This window comes from Montipora foliosa, chromosome 1 (assembly GCF_036669935.1).
Source record: "Montipora foliosa isolate CH-2021 chromosome 1, ASM3666993v2, whole genome shotgun sequence".
In the NCBI taxonomy this organism is placed as follows: Eukaryota; Metazoa; Cnidaria; class Anthozoa; order Scleractinia; family Acroporidae; genus Montipora; species Montipora foliosa.
This window is the reverse complement of record NC_090869.1, coordinates 1,434,790-1,444,789: the sequence shown is the minus strand read 5'-3', so window position 1 is coordinate 1,444,789 and position 10,000 is coordinate 1,434,790. Positions and strand designations below refer to the sequence as shown.

The 10,000-nt window shown below is 38.9% G+C and overlaps 1 protein-coding gene across 5 annotated transcripts in view; it reads left to right on the top strand.

The window, feature by feature from the left end:
• Positions 1 to 179: 179 nt before the first annotated feature.
• The window catches only part of LOC137974899 (NLR family CARD domain-containing protein 3-like), a 30,364-nt gene continuing 20,543 nt past the window's right edge, over positions 180 to 10,000 (top strand). Inside the window, exons 1-8 of one of the 5 annotated variants that reach the window (XM_068823650.1) lie at positions 180 to 438; positions 532 to 616; positions 4,356 to 4,727; positions 5,480 to 5,512; positions 6,723 to 6,785; positions 7,086 to 7,148; positions 8,041 to 8,103; positions 8,484 to 8,516. In XM_068823650.1, coding sequence (XP_068679751.1) covers positions 4,556 to 4,727; positions 5,480 to 5,512; positions 6,723 to 6,785; positions 7,086 to 7,148; positions 8,041 to 8,103; positions 8,484 to 8,516 — 427 coding nt within the window. In that variant the 5' untranslated portion in view covers positions 180 to 438; positions 532 to 616; positions 4,356 to 4,555. Of the gene's footprint in view, positions 439 to 531; positions 617 to 4,088; positions 4,728 to 5,479; positions 5,513 to 6,722; positions 6,786 to 7,085; positions 7,149 to 8,040; positions 8,104 to 8,483; positions 8,517 to 10,000 lie in introns of all 5 variants that reach the window. The other 4 variants (XM_068822278.1, XM_068824209.1, XM_068822942.1 and 1 more) reach the window with 4 other exon arrangements.

Below are 10,000 nucleotides of genomic sequence, written 5' to 3'. Positions count from 1 at the left end.
TTACGCAAGCAGCCAATCAAAAATATAGCTCAAGTCGATCCCAGAGTCTCTCCGGGCGTCACCCACTGGCCAAGAAGCCCGAGGACTCTGGGTACGAGATTGTAGATGGCGTGACTTTGCTTCGTCCCCAGTCGCTCTCAATCGCTTGGGACAAGAGAGCGAACGGAAAGATGGGAAGGGGAAAAACCGATCTGGTTTTTCGCTTCGTGTCGCCAAAACCTTTTCTCCTGGGATTCTTGTGGCAAGTCTAGTTAGAACTTGGTGTTACGGTTTTCGTCTAGCGCGTCAAGCGCCATTCATACTTTACTGAGGAGTTGAGGGTGTGATAGCAACGATCTCTGAGAAAGTGTTGTAGAAACTATGTATTGTACGATCTTGTTGTTATGATGGATCGGAGAGCATCGTTCACTCCTGTCAAGAACAGATCTAGTTATATACGTAAGTTTTGAACGCCCTTCGCAAACTCTACGGCCGTGTTTTAAATTAGTGATTTCTCTAACAATTTGATGTGGATTTTCTTGTTTCGTTTAGGAGCGCCACACACATGATCACCGCTTTCTTTCATTAAAGAATTGGTTTCCTCCAGCTTCTGTCTTAACTGAATATAGAGTTGAAGGTATGGAATTTCTTCTGTAGTTAGGAATGTGAAGCGAAGTATACAGAACTTGGACTTCGCTTTAATGCGTAGAAACACAATTTTACTTTAAGGACGATGTATTGTTATTGCGCATACGTTATGCGCAACTCGAGATACTCGGATTTCCTATCGGCGTTATTGGTATCCAAAAAGAAAATTGGGGGTAACCATGCATTTTTCAGTGATAATTAAGCTTCAATTTGGCAAAGAATGCCATACATTGCTTTATATTTTAAAGCTTTTTACAAATAGGACTGTGCCTACTAATTCAAAGGTATTTTTGCACGGTTTACTGAATATGCGGGAAAAGCAGATCTTAACAAGTGTCATTGAAATCTGAAAAGAAAATTGGGGGTAACCACGCATTTTTCGAAGATACCGGTAATTAATCAACAATATTTAATTATCTCTGAAAAATGCATGGTTACCCCCAGCTTTCTTTTTGCATACTAAGAGCACTTGCTAAGTTCTGCTTTCTCCGCATAGTTTTGAACCACGCAAAAATATCCCTGTATTAATAAGCATCACCCATAGGAAATCTGAGCATCTCGAGATGCGCAGAACGTATGCGCAATAACAATAATGGGCACCGTCCTTAACCCATCAACATCCAAACCGGCCGAAACCGGCCAGACTTAGTATTTTACTCTGTCTAGCGCCAGACAATTTTACTCGTCAATAGGGAACCCCTGGGAGTCAATGGGTTAAGCTACCCAACATAGGCCATTTTTCACCAAAAGCCACAGCAATCATGTTGGCATCCCCTTAACGAGATTCTTCAATAGCATGCTGGTACACATTCTACTGCAAATAGGCTAGTTTCAAATTGTGCAGCAACAAAAGAACAGTGTCGAGGTTCAGGGGAATAATTAGCATATTGTATTGTTCAAAACAAAGGAAAATGCTAATTATTCCCCTGAACCTCGACTCTGTTCTTTTGTTGCTGCACAATTCGAAACTAGCCTATTGTACCAGTAATTTTAAATTCAAAGTGAAGAAATTTCTTATGGACAAAACATGATTTCACCGTACTGAATCGTTTTTGTTTTTTATTTTTATTAAAATTTTATTATTGTATAATAAGTATGTCAATTGTATTATAATTATGTATTTGGTGGTCTGCTTTTACATGGGGTCTGGGACTCTTTGCAGACCCTCCTTATGGCATTTTTTAATCTCTCTGTATTATACCTGTATATACGTATTTCTGCCATTAAATTGTAATAAATAAACCGGAAACCGGTCACCATTTATCCGAGATCCGCGCCTGCTTTTAGTCACATGCTGGCAGTCACATGGGTGAAAACACTGTCCTAAGCTTGATGCCATGTTTCTTCCATGTAATAAAAAACAAAACAAAACAACAACAACAAAAAGAAAAAACAAGAAGGAAAAGGCCGGTTGGGCGCTTGAGGGCTTTCTGTGAAATTCCCTTTGTTTGGGGTTTATGCTTTCAACTTCATGTTACACTATTGAAAATGAGTATTTTACCAGAAATGTTTTGTTGCCCTCCAGTCTCTAGGAAATGCCCATTGGTTTGGATTCTTTATGCTCTTGTCACGATTTTGATCCATATCTCCACTCGTCGGTTCTCTTCTTTCACCCTTGGGGCAGGCAATGTTTGCTTTTTGGCATTGCAACCCCATGGGGATAGGGTTGTTCTTTCTCCCTGTCAAGTTGGGAGAAAACCGCTGAATGGGCTTTGCACAGGGTACTCCTCGTCTATCTCGGCATTTTAAGTGGGGAATTGCTGCCTGCAGTACTCCTTCAGCCCTGAGCTGAAGCCCAGTTAGAGAGGAGGAATATTGTTACTTCACTGGACTTTTTACTACCTTGGCCCCAGGACATTATGCCAGCAACTACAGTGTATGCCCACCTTGCAATACAGGCATGAGGCACCCCCTCAGCTGGGCACCTACAATTGTAGGCCCCTCCTCTGCTGGTCCATACAGGCCGTTGGTATCATCCATACTTTGCCATTACGTTCCCTGCCCCTTGTTTATGCCCAAGTTGTGTCTATTGTCTTGCTGTGCACTAAAGCATTAAATGATAATTATTTTAGAACAAAATAGATGTTAGTTAATGCCAGAAACAAATACTGGGCAGTCAACCTGGGAGGAGAGCGTGACTTCCCATTGCGTTATTACCTTATTTGGCTCTTTCATTCAATCCCACCATGTGAGCCTTGTCGGTTTGACATTTTCAAAGCTCAGCTTGTTCTGTTTTCTGTTGCGCAGTTTAATCCCTCTCTCCCTTTATTGTAACCTACTTTAATAGTTCTCTTAAATAAAATGTGTGCAGGGAATTGCTGCCTGTGGCAGTCCTTTAGCCTTGTACTGAAGCCCTGTTAGGGTGGGGGCATATTGTTACTTTGCTGGACTGGGCTAAACTTGGCGCCAGGAAATTATGCCAGCAACTATGCTCGCCTCGCAATACAGGTGTGACACACCCCCTTGGCTAGGTGCCGAGACCCCTCATCCAGTGGTCCATACAGGCAGTGGGTATTATCCGTGCCTTGCTAGTACATTCCCTGCCCCTGAATTACACCCAAGTTGTGTCTATATTCTTACTGTGCACAAAGGCATTAATTTATGTTGTTTATGTGAAATAAACTTGTGAAACTATTTGAATCTTGCAATCAACTATTTTTGACATGAAATTATTTAAAAAAAACAAGTCGAGTTTCGTTTCCCGAATGTTAAGGGTAGGAGAAAAGATAAAATATTGTAGTGCGGGTCACTCGGCCAGTTATATTGATTTAATTGCTTTGTCTGTTGAAACTCTCGAGAAATAAAGATAACAATGTGGACGCCAACTCTCTGAATGGCATCTGTTTTAACTTCAAGTTAATTTACTGGTTTTGTAGCACTAACCCAAGGCTAATTTGACCCTTTTTTCAACAGTAAGGCCCATAGCAATAACCAATAGAGCGCTCAAGTTAATCTTGTTTAGTCTTTGTGTTGCAGGTTGATCAATAATGTAACTATTTGAGAAGGATTTTGAAAAGAAGGGTGTGTTATATTCTGTTTTTGTGATTTTGCACTTTTTTCGAGGTAGTTCTGTGGTTTCTAGCAGAAATTGATAGTGGCACCTTGTTAACCCATTGACCCTTCAGGTGCCCAAGGACAGTCCCCCAGTTGACGAGTAAACAATTTTCTGGCGTCAGACATAGTAAAATCATAGTAAAGTCTCACTCCCAGGGGTCATTAGGTTAAGGAAAGCGTACTGTAGGCTGTACCATCGGTTGATTTTTTCCTAAACAGGCACACATCCCTTTTTGCTAAATCCTTCTTGTGTAGGATGGTTAATTATGCCCTCCCAATTTCACTTCAACCAGTCTGTAGTTAATTGCTACACCTATTGCATGCCATATTGCACTGCTTACGTGCAGTTATAGCATGAGTTGATTACAATGAACCACAGTCAGTTTGCACATATATATGGTCAACAGATTGGGACATGGCATCTGGTCCAGCAGTCTTTCCCTCAACAAGAGAGAGCACAAACTATGCCCGTTTGTGCCGTCTTTTAGTGGATATAGGATCTCAGGCCCTTCGTGATACCTTTGACAGAATACATTATCCAGCTGATCTTCACAAGATTTTGTCAAATACTTCAGCACATTACCCTAAATTGCTGTCACTGAGAAAGAGAAAAATTTTGAATCCCACACAGTGGGGAAAGCTATACCCAACTGTTTGTTTATCTGTGTCATCAGCCAGCTTTGACATTACGCTTCTGGTGGTATTGCTGCGAAATATATGTGGTTTCAGTCCTCCTGCCAGTACTGGAAGCTGGGATGAGCTTCCTCTTCCTAGTGATAACAGTTGTGAGGCAAACATAGCAAGAATCAAGTATTACAGAAATGAAGTCTATGCTCATGCCAGCCAAGCTTCTGTTGATGATGCAACATTCAATATGTTATGGCAGTATATAAGTAATGCATTGCTAGCCCTGGGATCTGGAACAACTTATGCCAGTGCGATCAGCCAACTGAAGACTGAGTGCATGGATCCTGATTTTGAGGAGCACTATCGAGAATTACTAAAGCAGTGGAAAAAGGATGATGATAACACCAAGGAGGAGCTTGGTGAGCTTGATCTCAAAGGAGTTAATGCCATTAGAAGTTAGTGAATTAAAGGTGTTTTGTGCATCTTGCCAATACAAGATGTACTAAAGCAGGGGAACAGATAATTTTAGCTGAACATTACGTTTCGTTTTCCCATCTCAGACTCGAGGGAACTTTCTTTCAAAATATGTTCTTATGCATGTGCACTAGTCTGCTTGCAGGGGGTACTTTCTATTGGGTTTGCCATATTGGACGGGGGAAAGTCGGAAGATCTGGGACAAATGGGGAATACACTGCCTGCCGTAAAACTGGTCTTTTCTCAGTAGCTGCCCACTTTCTGTTGAGCTTCCAGTTATATGTCACACCACAATAATAATAATAATAATAATAATAATAATAATAACAATAATAATGATAATAATAATAATAATAATAATAAACTAAGAGACCATAATAAAGCTGTCAATCACTTAACCATGCAGTTGTAAACAAATTCGCTCTGGAGTGTCAACTTGCACCCAAAAAAGCAGTAAAGAATGGAAGCAAACCGGCAGAATCTGCAGCAAACGATAAGTGTAGGTTTTGCCCATTCTGATTTCTTGTTCAAGACGGAAAGTTTGAAAAATCTGTGAAGCCAACTTCAAGCAGCGAGAAAACACTGTTCAAGCAACCATCAGAAGTTTATGTTATGCAGGGGTTTCCATGGTTCATAAAGCCACATTCAGAACACACAATGCGGTAATTAAATTATCTTGTTTCTTATTTTATTCCAGAAATGGTGAAGTCAGAAGTCAAAGAAGTGAAAGGTGTGTTAATTTGTTAATTTTAATGAAACAACCATCATGCATACACCTTATTCCAGAATGGCGGCCATTTAAGTATTCCTTTGTTTGCTTGAAAATCGGCCCTTTTGGCCTCGCTTTCAATTGTAAAATTCAAAAGAATAACTTCATTTAACCTTGAATGAGGCCAAAAGGGCCAATTTGCACTCAAACCAAAAATACTAAAATGGTGGCCATTTTGGAATAAAGTATAATTAAAATAAATTGTGATTTATACATGTATTAACAGCTGAAGTCTCACTTGTGTATCTACTTGGCTACATGTTACACTGTACATGGCTGCAGATATGTGATCACTTAAATAATAGGGTGAATTGAGCAGTAGCATTCAGAATTCAAAAACCTAAATATAAGATGAATAATTGAATAAGATGGAAAGAACATTGATTTAAATGTTTGGCTTCATAAAAATCGTTTCTGGTTTTCTTCAGAAAATCATACAAAATGTAATAGGATGGATGAGATTAGAAGATGGAAATTTTATGCATAGTTTTTGCTCATGGAATTTTTAAAGGAAAAACAAACCAGATGATGCCCATTTTGTATTGCTGGGAAGGGGTTAACGTGGCTCATAAAGCCACATTGAGAATTAATTTTATAAACTAAGTGCCAGAACATTATAAACTTTTATTATATCTCTCAGATAGTACGCGCGCTGTAATTGGTTAAATTAGCGGGCCGTATTCTACAGTACCGCCCGCTGTACAGCCCGCTAAATTTAAAATTTCGACAAAACATCATCTAGCAAGTTTTTCATGTCATTTCTGTTGCATAAACTTGTACTGAAAACTGTTTGAATCTTGCAAGCAACTATTTCAAACTTAACAGCCAAGAAGATTTAGTTTTTGGGATTTTGGCACGGCATTCTTTGTGGCAGTTGAACCTTGCGCTTCACTTTGACTAGTTTTCTTCCCCGCGCGCCGGTTAACCTCAGAGATATAATAAATATCTTACTAACCTCGTTTTCTCGGTCCGTACTGTAAGTTACGGATCCTCGTTTTTTCCCGTTGATTTATGGCCCGCGCGCTTCGCACTTGGGCCATAAATCAACGGGAAAAAACTCGGTCCATAACTTACAGTACGGACCTCGAACTCTGTTCGTAAGAGGTATAGACACCTTCAGTAATGAACCTATTTGTCTGAAAAATTTGTGACTTTTCATTTTTTACGAAAGATATGGTAAAGAAATGGAAGTCTGACGAAGGCAGCACCAAGGAGAAGCTTGAAAACATGGAAGGTGTGTCTGTACTCAAACAAGTACTGGTAGCTTTACAGAATATCAGCCAATGCCTAGTTAACACGAATTAAAAAAGTGTACACTGTATGCGATAACTTGCAGGTATTCCATTATTTTACCCATCTAATGTTGACCCATTGACTCCTGAACTTCCCCCCCCCCCCCCACCCCCATTGACAAGAAAAAGCGTCTGACGTTTAAACAGGGTAAAACAGTTGCAGGAATCAATTAGTTAAGGTGCATCAAATCATGGGAAACATAAATTATTGTCTCGTTGCACTGTTTTTTTTTTTAACCCAGAAATGCTAAAGCAGTGGACGTCAGATGAAGGCAGTACCAAGGACAAGGTTGGACAGGTGGAAGGTGTGTTAACTGATTATTTAATACGATAAATACCATACATTGTGATTTATGGTAAAAGTAGAAGGAAAGGAGAGATGTGTGTGGAAAAACAGTACCAGAAATCCAACTAAATACTAGTTTTTCTTATCACATGGAGAATAGTATAAATAAATAAATAAATACTTGAGCAAATGTGAGAATGATATACACAGTAAATGAAATGGTGACAACGGAAACGACTGGAAACTCGGAAAATATCCGAGCCCCAGATGGGATATACTGTGTATATCATTCTCACATTTGCTCGCTTGGGTGGTTGGTTGGCCGTATCGTAGATATGCTTTAATGTGACTGCGTGATGCAGTTATGGGCTATGCTGCTGTTATTTGACTCTGTAGCTGCGTGATGCAGCTCAAATCAAAGACCCACATTTCGACTTTGCTCACCATAGAGTCTCCAGTAGCTCAGTGGTTAGAGCATCTGACTAGATCACGGAAAGTCGTGGGTTCATATCCCATCTGGGGCTCGGATTTTTTCCGAGTTTCCAGTGGTTTCCAATAAATTCTTACAAAAAGAAGTAAATGGTAACCCTAAACACCCAAATTCTAAAGCCTGGACGTATGATTGTAAATACATGTTGGTATACACATTTATTGTGGTAGATTTCATAGAAACTTTGTATTCTATTCCATAAAGAGCTGGACTACCTCGTCATGCTGTGATCCTGGATGTGCTGCAGTAAAAAATGCTTCCACTTGCAGTTTCATCAGAAGTTTACGTGGTTAACGTGGCTCACGTAAAGCCAAATTTAGAATTTTTTAATTATTAATTGCATAAGAACATGAACATACACACAGTCAGTGATATTGGCCTGTTTGTCTGAAAAAGTAATGAGTTTTAATTTTTTACAAAGATATGTTAAAGAAATGGAAGTTTGACGAAGGAAGCACCAAAGAGAAGCTTGAAGATATGGAAGGTGTGTGGCACTGAAACAAATGACTGTACAGAATAGAAAAAAAACTGTCCAGAAAGGAAGAAAAAAGCTGACACTAATGATTATTCAATACCTACTTTGAACCCTCTAACCCTTGAATGGCCTCCATTGATGAGTAAAGTTGTCTGCTGTTAGAGTAAAATTTATCAGTGTCACTGAGGAGGAAAAGAGTTAAAAGGCGACATTCATGAGTGGATGTTCATGTTGTTAACCCATTTACCACTCAACGCAGGTCACCCAATTTCACAACTGCTGAAAAGGGCCCCATTCACTGTCCATTGTAGTGTTGTGTTACAGAGAGACTTTAAGGTGAGACAAACCACAATGCGGTAATTAGTATCTTGTTTCTTATTTTAATCCAGAAATGGTGAAGTCAGAAGTCAGAGAAGTGAAAGGTGTGTTAATTTGTTAATTTTAATGAAACAACCATCATACACCTTATTCCAAAATGGCGGCCATTTTAGTATTCCTTTGTTTCCTTGAAACTTGGCCCTTTTGGCCTCGCTTTCAATCGTAAAATTCAAAAGAATAACTTCATTTAACCTTGAATGGTGCCCTAAAAGCTAGGGCCAATTTGCAATCAAACCAAAAATACTAAAATGGTGGCCATTTTGGAATAAAGTGTATAATACATTGTGATTCTTACATGTATTAACAGCTGAAGAACTAGAAGTCTCTCTTGTGTATCCTCTTGGCTAAATGCTACACTGTACGTGGCTGCAGATATGTGATCACTTAAATAAAAGGGTGGATTGAGTAGTAGCATTCAGAATTCAAAAACCAAAATTAAGATGAATAATTGAATAAGATGGAAAGAACATTGATGAATTGAAATGTTTGGCTTCATGAAAATCGTTTCTGGTTTTCTTCAGAAAATCATAATAGGATCAATGAGATTAGAGGACGGAGATTTTATGGATAGCTTATGCACGTGGAATTTTTAAAGGAAAACAAACCAGATGATGCCCATTTTGTATTGCTGGGAAGTGATCAACTGGCTGGGATAAAATTGTCTGGGTTAAAAAAATTATTGGAGGCGGATTTAGAGCCACCTTAAATTTTCCAATCATAAAGGTAGCTCTAAATACACACTAACAAACTAATCTTATCCTCTTTCACTCAAACAAACTTAAGTCTGACCTGTCACTTTGCGTTAAAATTGATGATGAATGTATTAACAAGTTGACTCAGCTAAGTACTTGGGTGTAATTTTTGATGAGAATGTAACATAAAAAGCACATAAATGAACTTTGTCTCAAACTATCCAAGACCATGGGTATCTTGTCAAAAGTAAGACATTTTGTCAATCAAGATATTCTTATCAATATGCTCCACTACTCTCTTATTTATCCTTTTCTTATCTATTGTGTTCATGTTTGGGTCTTAACATTTCCCTCGTTTTTAACACCATTGCTTGTTATCCAAAAGTAAGCAATAACAATTATAACCTTCTCCGAGCCAAGATCCCATTCTGCAGCCCTCTTTAAATATCTCAACTTACTTGACATTAGTGATATCATCACATTACAAGTACTCTCTTTTGTTTATCATTGGTCTCACAGACTATTACTTCCATCTTTTCATGAAGATATTACACTTTCGCATCTTCTTTCACTCCTACTCCACTCGCCAGTCTTGTAATGGCCATTTTTATGTCACTTCTGTTAACACTACTTAATATGGTTGACGTTCCATAAAATTCACTGGCTCTCGTCTTTGCTATTCTTTGCCCTCGTCTGTCAGTAATTCAAATTCTCTTTCGCTATTTCGTAACACCCTCAAGAACTCTATGCTTAATTCTTACACTCCTTGATTACTGGCCTAGCGTGTGAAGAGATCTTTTTTATCCTAAAGAACGAACTTTTCTTTGTTTTCACCT